Here is a 25327-nt window from a genome sequence, read left to right as displayed (position 1 = left end):
GCTCTATTCAGCTGAATTAGTAATGTGTGTCTTGAAATTGCTAAAAGGCATTAAACTGACTTAGAATCAGTTTTTTTATTACATCTACATATAAAAGTAGCTTCAAATGTCTCATTCTACTGTCCATAATTTAAGATTTTTTAGTATAATAAAATTTTAAAGATACTTGGAGGCACTTTGGAAAATCAGACCAAACTCTCTTTTCCACTCATAGATTCGGCATAACCAATCTGGAAAGCATTTGTTGAGAGCCTTATGACATCATTTAATAACCATGGTTGATTCATCAATTAAAGTACAGACAATTGTTGACTAAACTTGTGGGACTTTGCTATTAGGTTGATGCAAAAGTAATTGCAGTTTTTCTCCATTAAAAGTAACGGCAAAAACTGGAATTACTTTTGCACCAACCTAATACGATGTGGATCATCTGAGATGAATGTTGAAATCCAGTATAGCTTCTTCATATTTCTGGCCCATTTTTCCCACCAGAAAGTGCACAGAGTGAAATGAGCTTATGAAAAGCATAATTAACTAGAAAAATGTTACTGAAAGAAAAATTACATGGTACATGCCAAGGTTAAATACTAGTAACTCTAAACTCTGAATTTTCTAGGCAGCAGCTTTCCTCTGCTGTGTAGACTGGTAAAGAACAAACCAAGGCTGGGTGCAGTGGCTCATGCCTGTAATCCCAGCACTTTGGGAGGCTGAGGCGGGCAAATCACCTGAGGTCAGGCAAGACCAGCCTGACCAACATGGTGAAACCCTGTCTATGCTAAAAATACAAAAATTAGCTGGGCGGGTGGCACATGCCTGTAATCCCAGCTACTTGGGAGGCTGAAGCAGGAGAACTGCTTGAACCCAGGAGGCAGAGGTCGTAGTGAGCCCAGATCACATCACTGTGCTCCAGGCTGGGCAACAAGAGCAAAATTCCATCTCAAAAAGGAAAAAGAAAAGAAAAAAACTATAATTAATATGTTAGGTCCATGTTTTCTTAAGTTTTCTACCAGATTTTTATATTCGTATAGTGAACAAACTGTTAAGAACTTTTTTATGAAAAATATTTTAGTGTGACTATGTTGCATAGTTAGGCTGATGGTTCAGTGTTCAGTAGGTTAGATACCGTCATTGTTTATTTCCATATTGACTGGTTCTAGCTAGAGCTGAAATTAGGTAAAGAATATCTTGAACTCATTTTTCTACACAGGAAAAAAAAGTGCTTCCTTAGCTCATTTGGAAAGAGATTGGGATTAGAAAAGATAGTGAATTTGTATGTATTTATAGAAATAAATAGAATACAAAATGAGGCTTTTAAATTTTTTTCCCACATGAAAATATGATACTTAACTTTAATTATTACCTTTTACATTGTTAGTTTGCAGACAGGCATAATTAGGTCCTCAGTTGCAGAAATCACAGACATCTGAAGGCCAGCACTTTAATTTGGCCACAGTCTTAAGATTTCTCTGCTCCTTCCTTTGCTCCTCCTCATACTCCACAGTTTGAACTGACGCTGTTCTATATACGGTAATTTTCCACCTACCTCATCTCTGACTACAGTGCTATATTTTTCACACAGTAAGGACAGATGTTGTGTTAATCTCACCATGCCAACAATCAGGGCACCACCTAGCAGGGTCAGTGAAGGCCAAAATAAACAGTGGAAGATAGCCATTTGGTCATACTTTTTTATAAGAATGACATCTTCAGATTGGCTGTCTGGACTGTAGAAGCATGAAAAAGGGGTTCCATTTTTGTGATTGAAGAATTCCTTTATGTCCAGAGCACTGTTGAGCAAATCATTTCTATCTTGGTGGCACTTAGGTGTGTAAAAGCACTAGGAATATGGAGGAGGGAAAAAGATAAAGGCACTGTCACCAATACCAAATACTTAACAGTTTTTATTATGAAATAGCTTCAGGTTGAAGTTATTAGTGGGCAGTTTCAATCTTAGAAGGTGGTAAAATATTACATAGCTCATGGGAAAAGGTTGATTGGAGGGCCACAGTGAAATGGTCATTTCCAGTCATTAAGCAAGGATGTGGAAGGGAATTCTTAGTTTATATGACATTGCAGGAGAGTCAGTGACCAACTTCATAAGGAATATGACTCCTCCCCACATGCAGGTTCTTGGTCTCTTGGACAGTATGAATCCATTTGTCCATTGAACAAAAATGTATTGAGCCTATGAACTTTCAACGCCTAGTAATGTCTCTGTTGTCTCTGTCTTGATCTCCTGTAGCAAAATATTACCCTGAAGAAAAGCACATGGAGGCTTTTGCTCTAGACTCACAGAGAGGGAGCCCCACCTGGACTTTGGTTTCTGAGAGACAGAACCAGTGGAGAAGGGAGCTCTGTCAGCTGGTGACTTTTTTTAAAAAAGCTTGAGGTTTATTACCATATCCATTAGGTACTTGAGGTACTGTGCTAAAGGCCTACATAATGTTTGAAATGTTAAAAATCATTGCATCCAAAACAGAAAACAAAAGTCATCAGATTGAAATTGATGCTTAAAGACAATAAAGTGTAACACATCAACTAATCTAACACAACTTTTTATAGTTAGGTATAAATACAAATTTTAAATCATATGAAAGACTATACTTTCAGGGATCATTTCTATAATTTGTTAAATCATATGAACCCATTGTGTAATTTATTAAAAATGATAATCTTTACATTTATTTGATAAGAAAAATTACTCGCTTGATTCAAGGGAGACTGTGAGTACATTGTAGCATTTTGATATGATGGGGAGTGGAATCTCCAAAAGAAACACTCCCCACAAATGACTACTCATTGGCTTAGCCTATAAATTCCAGACACCAAATTGTGAAATTGGAATAATTTATCTCCTTTCTATATACCCCATTTCTCCACCAAGAAGAAAAATTCATTTATCCTGATTTGATCACTATAAAAATATTTACTAAAAAAAAAAAAACAGATCTATCCCTAAAGACAGCCCTGGGTTATTTATGTACCCTGCTAGGGACAGTCTGGCAGGGAAGGGTTGCTGTCATAAGAACTCTTTAAACTTTACAATACCTTGGGATTTATCTGGACAGCCTCTTCATTATAATGTAGGAGAGCTTTCTGACCTGAATGGGTGAGGTTCACCAACACCTGAAGACACGGGTACTTCCCCTGACCGCGGCACACCACAGGTGAAGGTACAGTCCAGCCAGTGGTCCATGATATCTGTGTGGATGGCAGTGCAGGTCGATTCTTCTCTCTGAGCACTTCAATTTGAAAAAAAATAAATGTTCTTCACTTACTAGAAAATTTCGTTCTACATTTCAGTGTGGTTATGAGCTTACGTACACAATGCCCAAGGCATCTGTGTACAAGGCATTTGTGTATTTTGAGGTGGCACAGGATCCTTACAGCAGGCACCTAATAATCAGGGAGCACAGAAGACAAAGAGTTGGGGTAAAGAGCTGCAAAGTCCCAAGTTCCACCTCACTTCTGATGATCCTACTGGCATATTTCTCACTGTAACAATGGTTTTCAAACTTCAGAATCACCTGTGAGTTTGTTATAATGAAGAATTTGCTAAACTGTGGATTCCAGCGCTTCATTCCAGAGATTCTAGTTTGGTAGGTCTGACTTGAGGCCCAGGAATCTTTATATTCAATAGTATTTAAGATGCAGGTATTTGGAAAAGCACAGTGTAAACAGTGTTAGCATTACCATAATACTGTAACCACCAAGATTCACACACACTCAGGAATCTCATCATCTCTCATGCTTCATCATCTCAAGATGCACTGGCTTGTCCTGATGAAAATGTGCCTTTGGAAGGAGTCCAACTACGGGGCCGTTGGTCAACATAGCCTACACAATTTCTAGCAACAAGGTACAATTTCACATACCCACTACTTCCAAAGAGGCAAGTGCAAATCATACGTGGAATCTCTCGTAGAATACTTACAATATTTTTGCTATCAGTTAAGTTCCTTGAGGTCAGGAGCTACGTCCAATTCATCTATGTGTTCCTCAAAGCATGAAACAGAATGCCTCTCACTGAGTAGATGTTCAGTAAGTGCTGTACTGAATTATATATATATTTTTTTTGGAGGTGGGGACGGAGTTTCGCTCTTGTTGCCCAGGCTGGAATGGCACGATCTCGGCTCACTGCAACCTCCACCTTCTGGTTTCAAGTGATTCTCCTGCCTCAGCCTCCTGAGTAGCTGGGATTACAGGTGTGCACCATCATGCCCAGCTAATTTTTTGTATTTTTAGTAGAGATGGGGTTTCACCACATTGGCCAGGCTGGTCTTGAATTCCTGACCTTGTGATCCTCCCGCCTTGGCCTCCCAAAGTGCTAGGATTACAGGCGTGAGCCACCACTCCTGGCCTGAATTAAATTCTACTTGGAAAAAATTTCTTGAGAATTTTCACACGTACTACATATGCAAAACATCCTAGGTGCTATGAGAAATTACAAACAAAATTCCTGCCATGAAGATCTTGTGGTGATGTTGAAAAGAAAGGACATGTGTATATGTATGAAATAATTTGAAAACAAGTCCAAGACAAAGTAAACGAGGGGAAGAGGAAATGTTTTGATTTAATGTATGGGACCGGCTCTTTATATACCCTCACACTCACATGTAGGGGGACCCCTGTGTTTACTTACTGCTTCCTTAAACATAGTAAGTCAGATTAGCAAGCTCTAAAGTCAGAATGTTTGAAAAGCAGGGCCAGGCAGTGGCTCATGCCTATAATCCCAGCACTTTGGGAGGCCGAGGTGGGCAGATCACTTGAGGCCAGGAGTTTGAGACTAGCCTGGCCAACATGGCAAAACCACATCTTCACTGAAAATACAAAAATTAGATGGGTGTGGTGGCGGGCACCTGTAATCCCAGATACTCGGGAGGCTGAGGCAGGAGAATTGCTTAAACCCGGGAGGCAGAGGTTGCAGTGAGCCAAGATTGTGCCACTGCACTCCAGCCTGGGCAACAGAGCCAGACTCTGTCCTACCCCCTCTCAAAAAAAAAAAAAAAAAAAAAGTAAGAATGTTTTAAAGGCAATATTTAGCTAGGTTCATAATGCACTCTCATTAATCTCTTTGACCAAAATAATCATTCTCCCTTATTAATACAACAAACTTGAGACACGCCATGCAGTTTAACATAACCTCAAGGTCCGGGGTATAAAAATCACTAGATGTGGCCTAAGAAAAAATATTGGGCAAGTGAAAATACAAAAATGGAAAATAAGATTCTTTCATAGATTTAGCACTGCTTTTTCACTAAATTAATTTAGTCTGCTTTTTCACTAAATTAATTTATATACTTCTTTTAACTAGGCATCTTGAAATAATAATTTAGAGTTACCTTTTTATCTGTTAGAACTTGAGCTCTCTAAATCTTGACCAAGTACTGAACTGAGTATGATTTGAATTTTCCTTGAAGATTTTAGAAAGCTCCAAAATAGAGTAGGACATGCTGTCCTATGCACAAGGCCCCAGTCAGAGCCTTTCAGGTGGAACCAGGGATGTATTCAGGGCTCAAAAATGAGCATGTTCCTTCAATAGCATCAGGTGTGTATTTGGCTACAGCTGTGACAAAATTCATCATTTGACTGAGAGATGAGAGGCTGAGGGAGTAGGATAGGTATGAGCTACCCAGGCCTTTTTAACTTAATACCACCCTTTATGGAGCAAACCTACTCTCTGAGATGGCACAACACGTAAGTTGAGAGAGATTAGAACTCACCACTCTTAGGCACTCACTTAATTTAACCAAATAATTTCCAGGAATGCTTAGAAAAGTGAAACTTAATTATGAGCAACAGTTTGGTACCAGCTTGCAGAAGGTACCCTCAAGCCATCTCCCAAATATGTCACATTTTTAAAAATAATCTGATCTGCCTGTGCACACACATGCACATTTACTCAACATTCCCATACATTCAAACATTCAATCACATTGTATAGACATGTAATGCAGATATATATATATAAAGTATGAGGGGAAAAGGAGTAAATGAAAAAGAGGAAAAAAAGACAGAATGAAGTCAGAAGTGAGGTACAGCCAAGACAGGAGAATCGCTTGAGCCTAGGAGTTTGAGACTAGCCTGGACAACATAGTGAGATGCCATCTCGGGAAAAAAAAAAAGTTTAAAAAAAAGTGAGGTACAAACATGTAACCTGCAGACCATAGATCCCTTGTAGTTATGAGAACTGAGCTACAAATTTGCCTCTGGGCTTCCTAGCAGCCAAAGCAATGAAGGAAATACGACCAGATACAAGATTCCTGGTGTCCATTAAATGAAAGTAAGCTGGTTGATCAGGAGCAGCACAACTTCTCCTGGTGCTAATACCAGAGAGAAGGTCCTTCTGGAATTCTTCCAATAGTGGCACTGTACGCTGTAGTAAATGGTGACCTCTATATCTTTCCCCTAACAATGGTAACCTAGGAATGGCAGGAGATGAATCATAAATAACAGAAGTAGGCCACTCTCTTCCTTTTTATGACCCCTTTCCCTCACTGAACTCCTAGGCCTTCCTCTTCTACTCCCCCTGGGCCTTCTGTAGCTCTTTGGCTGTCAAAAACAAAAGTGGGGGCTGTTCAAAAATAAAGCACTGTCCAAAAAGCACCCCTTGCCTTCCTTTTACCCTGAACTGACCTGGCCCCAAAGTACCATATGTTGTATGGGCCATCCTACAAAATTAAATAGCTCCTCCCCTTCCCTAATCAGAACCCCTATTCCCCTTATTTCAGCAAACTTCATTTAGGTATTAAGAAGCAAGTCTTACGTCAGAATGACAGGCATATTATTTACTGGCTATGTGAACCTGGGCAAGTTACTTGGCCTTTCTGAGCCTCAGCACTTCTATCATGGGCTGCTGTAGGTTTAAGTAGGATAAAATATAGTATGTACTGAGCATACAGCATATACTTAATAAGTAGCAACTAAAGTTGACCCTTGAACAATTCAGAGTTTAGGGATGCCAACATCACACCCCCAACCCTGCAGTCGAAAATCTGCATGTAACTTTTGACTCCTCAAAAACTTAACTACTGGTCAGGCATGGTGGCTCATGCCTATAATTCCAGCACTTTGGGAGGCGAAGGTGGAAGGATGACTTGAGCCTAGGAGGTCACGACCAGCCTGGGCAACATAGGGGGACCCCATCCCTACAAATACTTTAAAAATTAGCCAAGTGTGGTGGCACACACCTGTGGTCCCAGCTACTTGGGAGGCTGAGGCAGGAGGATCGCCTGAGCCCAGGAGGTCTAGGCTGCAGTGAGCCATGATTGCGCCACTGTACTTCAGCCTGGGTGACAGAGTGAGACTGTGCATCCAAAAAAAAAAAAAAAAAAAACCTTAACTACTAATAGCCTACTGTTGACTGGAAGCTTTACCAATAAATAGTTGATTAAGACATATGTTGTGTTTATATGTGTTATATACTGAATTCTTACAATAAAATCAGCTAGAATAGCCAGGCACAGTAGCTCATACCTGTAATCCCACTGACTCAGGAAGCTGAGATGGGAAGATTGCTTGAGCCCAGGAGTTCAAGACTGCAATGAGCTATGATCATACCACTGCACTCCAGCGTGACAGAGCAAGACCCCTTCTCTAAAAAAAAATAAATAAATAAGCTAGAGAAAAGAAAATGTTATTAAGAAAATCATGGCCAGGCATGGTGGCTCAGGCCTGTAATCCCGGCACTTTGGGAGGCCGAGGCAGGCAGATCACAAGGTCAGGAGTTCAAGACCAGCCTGGCCAACATGATGAAACCCCATCTCTACTAAAAATACAAAAATTAGTGGGTGTGGTGGCAGGTGCCTGCAGTCCCAGCTACTCAGGAGGCTGAGGCAGGAGAATTGCTTGGACTCAGGAGGCAGAAGTTGCAGTGAGCCAAGATCGTGCCACTGCACTCCAGCCGGGCAACAGAGCAAGACTCTGTCTCAGAAAAAAGAAAAGAAAAGAAAATCATAAGGAAGAACAAGATCATGTCATTTGCAGGAACATGTATGAAATGAAGCTGGAAGCCATTATTCTCAGCAAACTAATGCAGAAACAGAGAACCGAACACTGAATGTTCTCACTTAGTGGGAACTGAATGATAAGAACACATGGACACATAGCGGGGAGCTACACATACTGGGGCCTCTCAGTGGGCAGGGGGAGGGAGAGCATCAGGAAGAATAGCTAACGCATGCTGGGCTTAATACCCAGGTGATGGGTTGATATGTGCTGCAAACCACCATGGCACATGTTTACCTTTATAACAAACCTGCACATTCTGCACGTGTTCCCCACAACTTAAAATAAAAGTTGAAGAAAAAAGTCATAAGGAAGAGAAAACATGTTTACTGTTCACTAAATGGAAGTGGATCATCATCCTCTTCATGCTGAGTAGGCTGAGGAGGAGGAGAAAGAGGAGGGATTGGTCTTACTGTCTCGGGGTGGCACACACAGAAGAAAATTCATTTATAAGTGAATTCTCGAAGTTCAAACCCATGTTGTTCAAGGGTCAACTGTATCACTACATGCACTGAATAAAGAACCTAATTAAAAGAAAACGAAGGAAACGAATATGTATTGAGCAACTACTATGTGCCAGGTAGACACTGTCAAACTCAAAAAATCAGACTCAAAAAACTTTTATTTTGCTTGCATACAAGGTTTAACTCTCTCCTGGAATACTAACATTTTAAGTGAGGATTTATGACCTAAATGAATAAACTATAATTTGTGGATTACGTGTTTGGAGGTATATATAGATTATGAGAACGGAGGAGGCAGTGCAGGGGAATATCTTTGACCTTCTCACCACCTCTTCCGCCACACCCAGCTGCCCCCAGCACTGAGAGAGGAAGAGGAATTGCGTTTTTCTTTTTCTAGACCACGTCAGAGAGTCACAGATTGAGAAACCAAAGCCAGCCTCTCCTCCTTTACCGTTGTGCCTGGATCTTATCTGAATTGAAAACTCTAGATTTCCTTCCTCTGTTTCTTACCTGAGCATAAAAGGCTTTAGAATGGTTGTTCCAAGCAAGAAGAACATTAGGACTGAGAAGCCCATCATGGCAAACCCCAGCAGCACGGCTCGGTCCTCTCCAGCACTGGACGACAGCCTCTTGTGCACATCCAGTGGGTCTCCATCACTGTAGTCTGTCTCTCTCTTCTTCCCTGAGGCAGGAAAGGCTGTCCTTTGGGAAAAGGGAGAAGGAGATACTGCAGCGGGCTCATAAACAAGTGGCAACATTTCCAATCCATGGGGAATGGAGGGATAATCTCATTTGCTGCCCACCTGTGTCTCGTGACAGGATGAATGCAACACAGTGAAATCCCAGTTCAGAGCTTGGTGACAAGTCCATCTAAATAAGCTAAAGTGATGTGTAAGCAAGTTTTTTAAAATATATTGTGGCAAATAAGACTAAGGAATGTTGCCTCATGCAAGTCTGTAGTGATCTATTTAATCAATGACTAGAGAATGTTGCATGTAAATAAGTGTTATGAACTTTGTTACCTTTCAGGGATATTGCACTTTCCTCCTGAAATTCTTTTTACATTCTCCTTTGAATTCCACATGGAAAGAATGACTCAAAAAGTTCACATCTGGAATTAACAGCATCCTGAACAGGGCTTGACTTGTTCTTTCATATTCACCTGTTGGAAAGGCAGCATATCCACCACCAGGATTTCTGGCCACTACCCAGTCCGCTCAGAATTATGAAGTTGTCATGGCTTCTTTGCTCCACTCACCCTCCTTCTCCTCTCTGGCCACTCACGGTTCTGCATAAGTGTCCCTGCATTTCTTCTCTCCCCCTCCTCCCTGTGCCTGCAAACCCGCTCCAGCAGAGGATGAGATACATTCTCGCAGGGCAGGGTGTCTGGTGAACAGAAGAGCCCAACACAAAGGTCGCAAACCGGTGGGCATGGAGGCATCCGGTCCACAGATGTGCTTTGTTTGGCCTTCTCTGTCGTGTGTGTGTGTGTGTGTGTGTGTGTGTGTGTGTGTGTTTGAGATGGAGCCTCGCACTGTTGCCCAGGCTGGGCATGATCTCTGCTCACGGCAACCTCCTCCACCTCCCAGGTTCAAGCAATCCTCCTGCCTCGGCCTCCCAAGGAGCTGGGATTACAGGCTCCCGCCACCACGCCCAGCTAATTGTTGTGTGTTAAGTAGAGACATACCATGTTGGCCATAATGGCCTCCAACGCCTGACCTCATGATCCACCCACCTCAGCCTCCCAAAGTGTTGGGATTACAGGCGGGAGCCACCGTGCCCGGCCCGGCTTATTATTATTTTTTAATGTGGGATAACTTGTTAAGACCTTAAAAATCATGACATTTCTCATAAAAATGCTGAGTCCTGACTTTGGAAATAATCTCAAGATGCACGTCCCTGCAGATGAACAGCGGGCCCAGCCGAGCAGTGGCTGCCCCTGTGGAAGGTGTGTTCTCTAGTTTGCCACAATCCCTCCACTTCTTATAGTGTCACTGATTTGCCATTCCCTGCTCAGTAGCCACTTGAGTTCCAGAAGTATCTCTATTTTAAGAAGGTTAATGAAATCTTAAGCCAAATAAATGCAGCACTAATGGTAGAAGCACAGGCTCTATCAAGCTTCCTAAAAGCTTTCTACATTTTAAAGCCAAGCACAAACTCCATCAAGGAAATTACTGGGGTTTTTTTCCCCAAAAGCACAGTTTATGCCTATCCCACATCTTTCCCCTTCCCTCTCACTAGCTCCCTTTTCCCCCAGCAGCATCTTTCGGTTCTAAAGCGAGTAAGAGGAATGTCAGACAGTCCAGAATGTTCCAAGAGCCTATACCGGGAAGCACCAACCTCAGAAGATGGCGGCACTCCATGGTTAATACTTCTTTAGGAGCCGAGGATCTAGTTTAGGAAATTTTAGTTGTCTTTGATATTTTACTCATCCTCTATCATCCTACCAGCAGAGAAGGGGCATGGAAAAAAAATTTAATGAAATTTGAACCTGCACTTTTTTTTTGAGATGGAGTCTCGCTCTGTCGTCCAGGCTGGAGTGCAGTGGCGTGATCTCAGTTCACTGCAACCTCCGTCTCCCGGGTGCCAGCGATTCTCCTGCCTTGGCCTCCCAAGCAGCTGGGATTGCAGGCACGCGCCACCACATGGAGCTATTTTTTGTATTTTTAGTAGAGATGGGTTTAAACTGTTAGCCAGGATGGTCTCGATCTCCTGACCTCGTGATCCACCCATCTTGGCCTCCCAAACTGTTGGGATTACAGGCGTGAGCCACTGTACCTGGCCACATTTTCTAGTTTATCAATAAATATGACAGATTGATTAAAGAAAGTTTTAGCCCTAAAGCAGAGTTTGGTGGTTTTTGTAGTTTCCAGGACCCAATATCCTGCATTTCCCTTGTGCTCTAAAGCTGGACTTTAGTTGCTCTGTAGCATAAGGTATCCCAGAGATTTATTGTAAGATATCCTTGGAATCCATGGGTAAAGAGGCTTATAATGAGGTTACTATGGGATTTCTCATACATTCTTTAACATACCCAATTATAAATGGTATGTTATAAAAAACTGGCATAACCTGATTCTAATTTAGGAATAAGACAGACCTGTAGTACCCTAGACAAGACTTTTTATTTATAATTTTTCTGCCCACTTTGTTCCAAGGCTTTATGAAAAGTTGGCAACCTCATAAGTCACTTGGAAAGAAGTTATTTCATGTGTGGGGAAGGGATAATATAAAATAATCATAAAAAATTAAAACATAGATATGTTTGGCCGGCCGCAGTGGCTCAACGCTTGTAATCCCAGCACTTTGGGAGGACAAGGTGGGCAGATTACCTGAGCTCAGGAGTTTGAGACCAGCCTGACCAAATGGTGAAACCCTGTCTCTACCAAAAATACAAAATTTAGCCAGTCATGGTGGCATGTGTCTGTAATCCCAGCTACTCGGGAGGCTGAGGCAGGAAAATCGCTTGAACCCGGGAGGCCGAGGTTGCAGTGAGCCAAGATCGCGCCACTGCATTCCATCCAGCCTGGGCGACAGAATGAGACTCCATCTCAAAAAAAAAGTAAATAAATAAATTAAAAATTTTAAAAAAAAATCACATAGACATGTTTTTATTATTGTAAAAGTAACAGGCTTCTGTTTCAGTGGTATGGTACACTAGACACCCACTGTAACTACAGACAACTAAAACTTCTGGCCAAAGCTTAAAAAGAATTGGAAATACTCAAAAGACAAAACTATGTGAAAGTAGGAACCCAGAGAGGAAGGTGGACAGAAGTAAAGTTTTAACTTGAGGGCATTTGCGGAACTTGGTGAACTTGAGCTTTTGTTTCACCGTTTTTAGGGTCACGGGGACAGGAGACAATGTCCAAGGTCTATCCGAGGTATGCAGTTTAACATACCATCCAACTAGAGCTGGAACCCCAAAGGACTTAAAAGTCAGTGTCAGGTTGAACTGGAAATAGCCCCTCCCCCTTAACTCCCACTGCACCACTCCATAGGAAATGGCAAGGAAAATGCCTTTCTCAAACCTTAACACTGACTAAGGGAGGAAAACTACAATCTCCCCTGAAATTTTAGATAATCCTCAAGGTGATCCTCAAGGGAGTTTACAGCCTGAATTCGTACTACCTGGGTAATACAACAATCTCAAACTAAGAATTTCGTGTAATGTTGTTTAAGTACATGGTGCCCTCTGCAAACTGGCAAATTTAAATACATATGTTCTCTGTAGGCACACACCTTTAACTTAGGCCTTAAAATAATTCTATAGGCCAGGTGCAATGGCTCACGCCTGTAATCTCAGCACTTTTGGAGGCCGAGGTGGGCGAATCATGAGGTCAGGAGATTGAGACCATCCTGGCCCACATGGTGAGAAACCCCATCTCTACTAAAAATACAAAAAATTAGCTGGATGTGGTGGCATGTGCCTGTAATTCTAGCTGCTGCAGCAGGAGAATCACTTAAACAAGGAGTCGGAGGTTGCAGTGAGCCAAGATCACGCCACTGCACTCCAGCCTAGCAAAAGAGCGAGACTCTGTCTCAAAAACAAAAACAAAAAAAGTATATAAATGTCCAAGGAGTATATCCACTCATTTAAAAATCATAAAACACAACAGCCAGGCGTGGTGGCTCACGCCTATAATCCCAGCACTTTCAGAGGCTGAGGCAGGTGGATCACCTGAGGTCAGGGGTTTGAGATGAGCCTGGCCAACATGGCAAAGCCCTGTCTCTACTAAAAACACAAAAATTAGCCAGGTGTAGTGGCGGGCACCTGTAATCCCAGCTACTCGGGAGGCTATGGTGGGAGAATTACTTGAACCCAGGAGGTGGATGTTGCAGTGAGCTGAGATCGTGCCACTGCACTCCAGCCTGGGCAACAGAGTAAGACTTCATCTCAAAGGAAAAAAAAAAAGATATTAATTCTATAAAGTAATAATAATTGTAATTATCCTATTACTATTATGTCTTGTGGGGTTAAAAGAAAAGATAAATACATGACAAGAGGATATAATTTAGAGGGGGTAGCAGTGGTAATTTTTCCATGGGGAAAGATAAAGACATTAATTTCATGTTGAAAAGTTCAAATATGCATGCTACATAGAAATATCACCTTTCTCTACTCTTTTAGGTGACACTCCAGAAATTCCAAACTAGTAGAGAAACAAAGAAGGGAAGGGGAAGAAATCAATCCAAAAGAAGGCAATAAAGAAGAGGGAAAAACTCATGAAAAAGTCAGGACAAATAGCACAAAATAACATGATAGAATGTTATTGCATCAGTATATCAGTAATTACTATAAAACTAAATGGAGTAAATGATCCAGTTAAAAGATAGAGATTAGGGCTGGCTGTGGTGGCTCATGCCTATAGTCCTAACACTTTGGGAAACCAAGGTGGGAGGATCACTTGAACAGAGGATCACTTGAACCCAGGAGTTCGAGACCAGCCTGGGCAACATAGCGAGACCCTGTCTCTACACAATAAAAATTAAAACACCATCCAGTTGTAGCAGCACACTTACAGTCCTAGCTATTCAGGAGGCTGAGCCAGGAGGATTCCTTGAGCCCAGGTGTTTGAGGCTGCAGTAAGCTGTTGAGAGGTGACAATGTGCTAGCAGCCCTCATTCGCTCTCAGCACCTCCTCAGGCCAGGACGTTCACTCTGCCCACGCATGAGGAACCCTTCAGCCTGCTGCTGCACTGTGGGAGCCCCTCTCTGGGCTGGCAGAGGCCCAAGCCAGCTCCCTCTGCTTGTGCGGAGGTGCTGAAGGAAAGGTGTGGGCAGGAACTGGGGCTGCCAAGCGCTCCTGGGCCAGCACGAGTTCCAGATTGGCACAAGTTCCAGGTTGGTGCAGGCTCAGGAGGCCCCGCACTCGTTGCAGCTGGCCAGCGCCACTGGCCACGGGCAGTGAGGGGCTTAGGACCCGGGCCAGCAGCTGTGGAGGGGGCGCCGGGTCCCCCAACACTGCCTGCCTGCTGCGCTCCAATTCTCACCGGGCCTCAACCGCCTCCTGGTGGGGCAGGGTTCAGGACCTGCAGCTCGCCATGCCTGAACCCCCAGGCAGTGGGTTCCAGCGCTACCGAGCCTCTCCGACGGGCGCCACCCCCTGCTCTGTGGTGCCCCATCCCATCCACTGCCCAAGGGCTGAAGAGTGCAGTCGTGTGGGGCAGGACTAGCGGGTGACTCTGCCCATGGTCCTGGCACGGGATCCACTAGGCAAAGTCATCTGGGTGGGTACTTGAAGAACTTTTATGTCTAGCTGGAGGATTGTATATGCACCAATCAGCACTCTGTGTCTAGCTGAAGGTTTATAAACACACCAGTCAGTGCTCTGTGTCTAGCTAATCTAGTGGGGAGGTGGAGAACTTTTGTGTCTAGCTGAAGGATTGTAAATGCACCAATCAGCAATCTGTGTCTAGCTCAAGGTTTGTAAACACACCAATCAGCACTCCGTGTCTAGCTCAAGGTTTGTAAAGGCACCAATCAGTGCTCTGTGTCTAGCTAATATGTTGGGGACTTGGAGAACTTTTATGTCTAGCTAAAGGATTGTAAATGCACCAATCAGCACTCTGTGTCTAGCTCAGGGATTGTAAACGCACCAATCAACACTCTGTCAAAATGGACCAATCAGCTCTCTATAAAACCAACCAATCAGCTTTCTGTAAAATGGACCAATCAGCAGAATGTGGGTGGGGTCATATAAGGGAATAAAAGCAGGCCTCCCAAGCCAGCAGTGGCAATCTGCTGGAGTCTCCTTCCATGCTGTGGAAGGTTTGTCCTTTTGCTCTTTGCAATAAATGTTGCTGCTGCTTACTCTTTGGGTCCGCACTGCGTTTATTAGGTGTAACACCGCAAAGGTCTATAGTTTCACGCCAGCAAGACCGCGAACCCACTGGGAGGGATGAATAACTCCAGACACACCACCTTAAGAGCTGTAACACTCACTATAAAGGTCTGCAGCTTCACTCCTGAAGCTAGTGAGACTATGAACCAACGAGAAGGAAGAAACTCTGAACATGGCTGAACATCAGAAAGAGCAAAATCCAGACACACCATCTTTAAGAACTGTAACACTCACCACGTAGGTCTGCGGCTTCATTTTTGAAGTCAGCGAGACTGAGAACCCACCAATTCCAGATATACTATGATTGTGCTACCGCACTCCAGCCTCGGTGACAGGTAAGACCCTGTCTCCAAAAAAATTTTTTTCAAATATAAAGATTGTCAGACTAGATTTAAATATATATAGGTGGTTCCCCAACTTAAGATGGTTCCACTTGCAATTTTTTTTTTTTACAATTATAAAATGTTTTTATTTCAATTACATTACACATTTTCCTCAAATTTTGTTGAGGTTTTGGTCTTTTTGCATTCAATTCTGTCTTGTAACAGTAATATGAATCCACATAAGTTTATAAAATGTCAACAACATTCATAAGGTACATTCCTTTGTGATTTTATATTTTCCAATTATATCTAACTTTACAATTATTTTTTAAATGTGTCTTTATATAGAAAACAGGTATTTTCTTCAGGCAGATCAAAACAATTTTCCAATAAGAATATACTGGGAAATAACAAAAGAAAATATTTATACCAAAATACCAAAAGTGATTCAGCTCTTCAAAATATCCTACTATAGTCTAATTAGTAGTTTGCACAAGAACAAGTAACCTTTTTTTTACTGCTCTTGTGAATGATGATTAGAAATTCAAACAGAGAGAAGTAATTTTAAGGTTCAAAATCTTTTCTTTTTTTTTTTAGAGACAGGGTCTCACTCTATCTCCCAGGCTAGAGTACAGTGGTGCAATCATAGCTCACTGCAGCCTTGAACTCCTGGCCTCAAGTGATCCTCCCACCGTGGCTTCCCAATGTGCTAGGGTTACAGGCGTGAAAACATTGTTTTGTGTGTGTGTGTGTGTGTTTTTTTTTTTTTTTAGAGTTTCGCTCTTGTTGTCCAGGCTAGAGTACAATGGCTCGGTCTCAGCTGACTGCAGTCTCCGCCCCATGGGTTCAAGCGTGCCTCAGCCTCCGGAGTGGCTGGGATTACAGGCGCCCACCAGCACGCACGGCCAATTTTTTGTATTTTTAGTGGAGACAGGGTTTCACCATGTTGGCCAGGCTGGCCTGAAACTCCTGACCTCAGGTGATCCACCCACCTCGGCCTCCCAACGTGCTGACATTACAGGTGTGAGCCTCCATGCCCAGCTAAAAACATTTAAAAAAATGACTGTCCCCGCTCAAATACTGCAGTAGGAAATGTAATTTGACATATATCACTTCCAGAAAAAATCTTCAAATCTTCGTATAAAATGAATTCGATACATCATCAGCATGAAGTTAAAATCTCCTACAAAGTAAATTCAGGTATCATCAACAATGAGACCCAAAAGCATTCGTTCAAAATCAAAGACTTATATGAGGGTGAAGGCAAATAAAGTCCCTCGTGCTTTCAGACGTTTACTTGTTATCCTTAAAATGATTATTGTTCTAAGGTGCAAATCTTATTCAGTGACCTATTTGCTATTTGGCTATCTCCTTTAAATAAAATACCTTACAAGTTATAATGTACATTTTAAAATCAAATATGAAAGTACACATATGTGAAAAAGACATTAATTTAAATATCAATTATATTCATAATACAGAAATCTAAGAATGCTGTTTGGTCATTTCACTTAGATGCTGATATATTTGGTCAAGAATATCCATATTCCTATCAGCCTAAGGCAAAAGGTAAATGCTTCTATTTTTATTAAGTGGACTATAAACAGTAGACATTATTGTTTGATACTATTGGAATACTCTCAATTAGAACGCACACTAATAACAAATATGTCTTTCTAATCTGGGTGATAACCTCAATGATTACATGGAAATCTACAAGTAACAGTCTATAACTTAAAGCAGTAGATCACCTGGTAATTGGCATACAGTGCACCTCTGTGAATTTAGAACATTCTACTTACATTGGCAGTGGAGAGAAAAGAGCGCCTCACGCTCAGACTTCCTGTGCACCATGCCTGCCGCCTGCCTCAGCTTAGGAGATGGTACAGTCTTCTTTGCCTTTGCCCTTCTCGTTCCCTCCTCTGGTATCTTCTCTGCTTTCTGGGGATTGAAGTCCCCCGGCTCTCCTCCTGGTGCCAAGTCATCGTTTTCTAGGCTATTGCTGTCTAAAGCTTTCCTGACGGTCTGACTTGGATGTCCTGACTTCCCACACCTCTCTGTACTTTCTGCTTCACAGGCATCACTAATGTCCTGTGAGGGACTTTCATTTTTGGGCAGCGTGCAGCAATCTGTGTCTTCGCTCTCCAGTTCTACAGGACTGCTTTGAGTGGCACCATCTATTTTGGCATTATCTTTTGCAACACTTTCATCTGATTCTTCACCACCAGCCCTCGGGCCTGATGACTGAACTGTGACATCCTCAAAATCTAATGTGTCTCCATCAGCTAGTACCTCCTCAGCTGCAGCTTTTACATCATCGCCTTCTTGGTCAAGTTTTCCGTCCAACTTAATTTTAGGATTCTCCGGACAATCAACATTTTCACTGCTTTCTGCTGCAATTTTCTATTTTGGATTTTCAGTCACCTCATTTTGGGCTTCCACTGCTGACTTTGTCAGTAGACTTTATCTGCTCTTCCTTAATTTCGTTTAAATCTGTATTCTTTAAGGGTTTCTACGGGTACTGGGGATTTTTTCTTCTTGTTTTTCTTTCTCTTGTTCTTTGTCTTCTGCGATAAGTCCAATGCGTCTCCCTTTTGGTCAGTCTTTTCTTCGCCGGACTCTTTCATATCGAAGAGTTTACTTTGAGTGTCTACTGTACTTGGACCTGTCGCTTCCTGACCATTGCTCTCAGTTCCTGCTGGAGAACCAGGAACTTCTGTCTTGATTGGTTTCTCATCCCTTAATTCTGTTTCTTCACCCTCTTCTTCGTTGTGATCCCTACCTACTTCTGTACCACACACTGGAAACTCCTTGGGCTCAGCTACTTCCTGGTTGGTGAATTCTTTATCTAAACTATACCCTGTGCTTGTCTCTAACTCTGGGGGACCTCTACCGTACATCTGTCATCATGATAAACTGTGTCATCACTATGCTTTAAAGGGCACGAGGCCACTGTGCCTGCCTGCTCTCCAACCTGAGTCACCATTGACTTTCCCACATTCTCTATGTGGCTCCCACCATCTAAGTCACTCCAACAGTTCGATGGCTCAAGGGGAGTTCTGGTCCCGTCATCTGGTGCACCCATGACCTCATTTGACTCAACCTGTGCTGTGTTTTCAGGGAGAGAAACGCTCTCAAGAATTTGGCTTTGAACCTGTCCCTCATAGGTAGCTCCTGCTAAGGTTCCTAGGAATGGGGCAGTGTCTTCAGAGGATTTCTGGTCCTCGGTATTCTCACCAGCAGGGAATACCTCTATGTCCACACAGTCCTTCACTATGTCCTCTGTGTGTTATTCTTTCTCAGTATTGTGCAAGATTTCTCTTTTCCCCACATTCGCCACGATTTCATTTTTCACCTCCACTTCACTGGCTCTTCCTAGGGTCCCATCCCCTGTCGACTTGAGGGCATTTAACCCTTCTTTCGTCATCTTGGTAGGACCTTGGTATCCAACATTATTGAGAGTGTTGGAAGTCTCTCCATTGGTAGCTATTTCTGATTTTAGGATTATTCCATGTTTCTCGAGCATTTCCTCTCTTTGCTTCAGGGCCTCCTTGACTTCAGCAAACTGAAATTGCAGTATACTGTGGGCATGTTTTTCCCTTTCAAATTCTTTTTCTCTTTGTACTGCTGCCTAGATTCAGTCAGCTGTTCTTCAAGCTCCAGCAACGTATCTTTCAAGGTATCAACCCGGTACATGAAATTTGTCTTTTCATTGTCTAGCTGAGCATTGGAAACCATAGCCTTCTTATATTTCTCTTTAATTTCTGCTAGGGAGTTCTTTATTTCCCTGATGGACGCCTTAGTGTGGATGGAGATGGAGGTGTCTCCAGCTGCCTCTCCGAGAGGAACTCCCAACTAGAGAGGCCAGCGTGGCTGCAGACAGGCCTGGCATGTTACCAGACCCCTTCTCAGTAAAATCTTTTTCTGGTCCCTCTTCTACCTCCTTCTGCTGCCCCTCCAGCTCCTTCATGCGGATCTCACGAGCCTCTGCCCGGGCGAGCCGGGCCTCCGCCAGCCTCTGCGCTTCCGGTCTCAAACAGTCGATCTCCTGGCTCTGCGCGGCTGCAGGGCTGGTCATCCTGCTGGGCTCGGCCAGCTCCACCCAGCGGGAAACTCTCGGGGACCCCGCCGGGAGCCCCTCGCGGGCCGGGCCTGGGGGCGCGCGCTCTGTCCGCGTAGACGGGGCCACTCGCCGCGAAGTGAACGCTCGCGCTTCCGCGGCCAGGGGCCAGCCTGCCGGGGAGCGGCTCGCGAGACTGGGCTCGGGCTTGGAATCGGCCAGCAGGGGCGGGGCGCAGGTGGCCGCGGGCTGAGCCGGCCGGGGGTGGAAGGGCACCGGGGAAGCCGAGCTCGGGCGCCTCCGCTGGCCCCATGACCGGCGCCGCCCCGCCGCCCACTTGCAATTTTTTTACTTTACTGTGGTGTGAAAGCAATAGGCATTCAGTAGAAACTGTACCTCAAATTTTGAATTTGCATTATTTCCTGGACTAGCGATATGCAGTACCCTACTCCCTTGAGATGCTGGGCAGTGGCAGCCAGCCACAGTTCCCAGTCTGCCACACAATCATGAGGGTAAATAGATAATACTCTTAAGTTTTCAACTTCCAGTATTTTCAACTTATGACGGATTTTTCAGGATGTAATCCCACTGTAAATGGAGGACTATATGTATGTTTTTACAAAAGATACATCTAAAACACAGATACATAAAGGGTGAAATTTATGGGCAAAATGTAACAGAAAGCAAACATGAATGCTAAGAATTAAAAGCTTTACTAGAAATTTAAGTATCAGGGTTTTAACACTGATCAAAGGTTCAATTCACACGGAAGATATAACAATGCTAATTTGTATGTACCTTAATAGCATTGTTTCACTGATCAAACTACAAGAAATAAATAGACAAAATCCACTATCAGATTATGAGGTACTTTTATACACTCCCTCAGTAATTTAGATAGCTCGACCTGAACAAATCAGTAGGGTAATAGATTTAAGTAAATCAATTAACAAGTTTTATCTAAATGATAAATATAGAACACTGACTCCTATAGAATATATATTATTCTCAAGCATGTATGGAACATTTATGAGACCTGACTACAAACTTAGCCACAAAGAATTCCTCAACAAATATCAAATGATTCATGAAAGTGATATATTTTTATATGCTCATTGTATGAAACTTGAAAAATCCAAAAACCATAGAGAAGAGAACAAAAACTCACCCACAGTTCTAACACTTAAAGGTAAGTATTGTGCACTTGGTTGCTGCGTTAATCACCTCATGCTCTATATTAGGTTTTTGTTTTCTGGGTTTTTTTGTTTTGTTTTGTTTTCTGGTTTTTTTTTCTTTGAGATGGAGTCTCATCTGTCATCTACGCTGGAGTGCAGTGGCGTGACCTCAGCTCACTACAACCTCTGCTTCCCGGGTTCAAGCAATGCTCCTGCCTCAGCCTCCCGAGTAGCTGGGATTGCAGGTGCCTGCTACCAAGCCCAGCTAATTATTTTTAGTAGAAATGGGGTTTCACCATGTCGGCTAGGCTGGTCTCAAAATCTTGACTTCAAGTGATCCACCTGCCTCGGCCTCCCAAAGTGCTGGGATTATAGGCATAATCCACCGCTCCCTGCCTATATTATTTTAAACAGAATGAGATCACATTAGATATGATTTGAGATTCTTTTTGTTAATCTTATCTTTTTCACTTAACATAATAAGCACTTTCACATGTCATTAACAATTCTTTGTAATCCTATTGGCTACATAATGTTCCATTAATTAGATATACCATTTTCCTTAACCCTTTCCTTATTATTGAATATTATTAGATTGTTTCCAGTTTTCTCAGACCATAAACAGCCTTGTAATTAACTTTGTTGTATTTACAAGCATCTTTCATTCGAGGACCTCAAAGCACTTAGGTATGATTTAGTTTGCTTTCTAGTCAGAAGATGGATAAAAAGCATACTGATTCCTTTTTCTGCCAGTAATACATGTCCACTTCTAACCAGTGTATTACCTTGAGCTGTTTTATTCATAATCAAGGCAATATCTACCACTTTCTGTTTCTTCACTGCAGGTAGGACTGACTTTCCCACCCAGCCCAAGTAGGACACATAGCTCAGGCAGCTTCTGGCTTAGCCTGAGGCAAACTCAATTACAAACAGCCTGAACACACTCACCTGGGTGTGATCCCCACAGAAGCCAGCAACCTCTCCCTCCAGCACTGAAACTTGTGCAAGAAGTATTCCTTAGAAAGATGCTGTGGCTCATCAAAACTTCGTAATTCATCTAACATTCATTTCACTGATGTATGTGAAATGAATTCCTAAACATGAAGTACATTATATTAGTATTTCCCTGTAATTTGTTTTGGTTACAGAGGAGACCCTTGGTAATTATTTTTACTCTTCTATTTTTTAATTACAACATTATTTAACAACTTATTTTGAAACAGCATATAAGGTTAAGTCAACATAGTTCATCAAGTTCAGCAAGAGGAAATAGCAATAATTCAGTTGTGCATTTCAGAAATGAAAATGGGATATACTAGGTTGCTTTGATGACAACACAACTGCCTTTATATCTAGTTAATTGTGTGACAAATGGGACACTAAAAGTTATTTGCTTGCATGTTTGTATTTGATCTTTTGCCATACAGTGATTCATTATAATTGTCTGTTCACAAAAGAATTGGTTCAGGTCTAGCAGAGAAGAACGCCTTTCTTTCCTCTGTAGTCTGTCTGGTCCTTCCTCCCTGAACCCCCATCCTATCCAAACTCCTGTATCTCACTCTCCTCATGCAGTCTCTCAAACACCCCTGAGTGCAGTTAAATGATAATGGAAGTGAGTAACATGATGACCATTATCATCTTTAATGTTTTCCAATTCTCAGCTCCCAACTCCACTAGAGCCAATAATAAATCATACATATTTCCAGACAGTGAGTGAACCTGGCTGTGAAATGTACCCCTCCCAAAAAATTTTTGCTTGTTTGTTTGAGACAGAGTTTGGCTCTTGTCACCCAGGCTGGAGTGCAATGGCACGACCTCTGCTCACGGCAACCTCTGCCTCCCGGGTTCAAGCAATTATTCAGCCTCAGCCTCCTGAGTAGCTGGGATTACAGGCGCGCCACCACCATGCCCAGTTAATTTTTGTACTTTTAGTAGAGATGGGGTTTCACCATGTTGGCCAGGCTGGTCTCAAACTCCTGACCTCAGGTGATCCACTCACCTCGGCCTCCCAAAGTGCTGGGATTACAGGTGTGAGCCACCGCACCCAGCCCAAAAGATTTTAATATCCCATTTGTCCAACACCCTCAGGCATCACTCTTCTCTCCATTTTTGGTTCCCACATTGACTGCCCCATGCCCCAATCCTGGGGCAGGCAAAAGGGGTGCAGCTCACTAGAGGCTTTTAGCTCCTCTGGTTTGCATTTCACTGGGGAGAAAATGGGTCCTGAAGATAATCTCTTACTTTCCCGTTTAAGGAGAAGAGTAGGGTGGGTAATAACAATAGCTAAAAGGCTAGAGTTTAGAGAGGTGTAGAGCATATATGTGGTATAACAGTATAGTTTAGAGAGGATGTGGTATACTGTGCTGAGGCACGCAGGAGCTCTTACTATCTGCATTTCACAGATAAGGAGATGAGGCAAACAGAAGTTAAGTGACTTGCCCAATCATATGGCTGATTAAGTGGTGAGCTGGGTTTGAATCCAAGGGCTATGACTCCAAGGCTTCACCAATGGGACCGAATGCTGGTGTAATTTCTTCATTCCTCATTCAACCAAGATACAATTATTGAGCACCAACTATGGGCTAGGCTATGATCTAGTGCTGGGGAGCCACAGGTGAGTTTCAAAGGTCTCCAGTCTCCAAGAACTGGCAACCTGGAGGACAGAGCCAACAGGAAAGGCTGCAGCCCCGTGATGTGAGTGCTGCTGGGGAAGCCTCCTGGGTACCCTGGGAGGCATGGCAAGTGGGCATCCTCAGAGAACAAGGAAACACTCACTCCCCAAGCTCGAGATGTCCCCTCTTCTTCCAATTGCTTATTCAGCCCGATTCCCACTACCGGCCGAGCTTCTGGAGGTAACTTACCTCCCCTGGCGCCTCCGGCTGCCCAGGAGTGTGATTTGCACGGGGATGCTGAAGGGCGGCATGAGGCCAGGGGCCTGAGGAAATGACCTCCTTTCACCTGAGTCATGCCCCTGCGGGCGCGGGAAAGATGAAGCTTAGGCATCCACGGAAGCCGAGTCCCAGCGGGAGCCCCCAGCCCCCAGCGCGGCTGCAGCCATGAGAAGCCCCGAGCCTCCGGCGCTGCCGCCTGCCGCGCCTTCCTGGAGAGGGGGTAACTCCGGGGAGGCCAGCCGCGTGGTTCTGCAGACTCCTGGCAAGGCGGAGCCGTCAGTTCTAGACGATCAAGAAGGACCTGCGTGATTTGCTGCAGCCAAAGCTCCTTCTCTCTCTTTACCCTGTGCTTGCCGCCACCTTATCACCTGTGTTTCCGCTTCGGCAGCCGGGAGCATCGCCACAGAGACCTCAACGCTTGTGGAAAGTTCTGAGGCCCAAGGGACACTCTATAATTGGTGAGGGACATACTCAGTTCAAGGTTTATAAGAAGAGGAAATGTTTTGCCCTGGCCGCGTTTCCTTTTCCACGTATTGTCTGTTAGAGTGCAAGCTGAAATAATGGGTTTTCTAGTTAATGGCATGTTCCAACTGAGAGAATTCGCTTTTAAACCGTATGTGATTTCCCAATTTTTCACGATACAGGGCCATAAAATAACTCGCCATTAAAACTATCCCAAATTGAAAAAAGCTATATCAAATATTATTTTATCTTTCTCTGATGACCTAAAAGACATTCGAAGATCTTTCCACACTCCCAAATTAGGAACATCAATTACCATTATATTATTGTACCTCACATTGCTACAGGCACCTGTAGATGTGGATGATAGAATGCCAAATAGACCACATTTGCTGTATGTTTTTCAGTCAAGGCGATATTATCTTAACGTCTTCCAAGATGGTGTGGGCAAGAATGTAAGCATAATCTTATCTATAAATATCCATGTACATATAGCTATATAAACTCTTACTTGCAGCCATTTTAATATTGCTTAATAAAAATATATACTTAATACATTTTTCATTTGTATTATTTTTCTATTTCTATCTTATAAAATATTTTTTTGGGTTTTCTTGAGATGGAGTCTCCCTCTGTCATCCAGGCTGGAGTGCAGTGGCTCAGTCTCGGCTTACTGCAACCTCTACCTCCTGGGTTCAAGCTATTCTCCTGCCTCAGCCTCCCGAGTAGCTGGGATTACAGGCATGTGCCACCACAACTAGCTAATTTTTATATTTTTAGTAAAGACAAGGTTTCACCATGTTGACCAGGCTGGTCTCGAACTCCTGACCTCAAGTGATCTGCCTGCCTCAGCCTCCCAAAGTGCTAGGATTATAGGTGTAAGCCACTGCACCCAGTCCAAAATATTTGTTTTTAGTGAACAGATGCAATTTGGAATTTAAAAAAAGGTAACAACTGGAATTTCTTCCTTCTGCCTCCTTCTTCCAACTTAACCTCATATATATGAGATAGCTTTTCCTTTTCAGACTTAGATGTGCTAATAAATTTCCCCTGCAACTTGGTAACTCTCTTTGAAGAAGTGTGTGATTTGCTGCTGCTTT

General features: G+C 43.1%; 1 protein-coding gene and 1 pseudogene across 2 annotated transcripts in view; both read right to left on the bottom strand.

Moving 5' to 3' along the window:
* The window catches only part of KCNMB3 (potassium calcium-activated channel subfamily M regulatory beta subunit 3), a 30485-nt gene extending 6372 nt beyond the window's left edge, over nucleotides 1-24113 (bottom strand). Inside the window, 4 exon segments of the mRNA XM_025376490.1 lie at nucleotides 3049-3160; nucleotides 3162-3242; nucleotides 8982-9173; nucleotides 23736-24113. Of these exon segments, the coding sequence (XP_025232275.1) occupies nucleotides 3049-3160; nucleotides 3162-3242; nucleotides 8982-9173; nucleotides 23736-23797 (447 nt within the window). The 5' untranslated portion in view covers nucleotides 23798-24113.
* On the bottom strand, nucleotides 17143-19717 carry LOC112618875 (annotated as a pseudogene). The gene has a single exon (XR_003118133.1). The product of XR_003118133.1 is annotated as a leucine-rich repeat flightless-interacting protein 1 pseudogene (transcript).
* Nucleotides 24114-25327: the final 1214 nt, after the last annotated feature.

The sequence above is a fragment of the Theropithecus gelada genome, chromosome 2, assembly GCF_003255815.1.
Source record: "Theropithecus gelada isolate Dixy chromosome 2, Tgel_1.0, whole genome shotgun sequence".
Taxonomy (NCBI): Eukaryota; Metazoa; Chordata; class Mammalia; order Primates; family Cercopithecidae; genus Theropithecus; species Theropithecus gelada.
The sequence above is the reverse complement of the archived record's forward strand: the minus strand, read 5'-3'. Positions and strand labels throughout refer to the sequence as shown.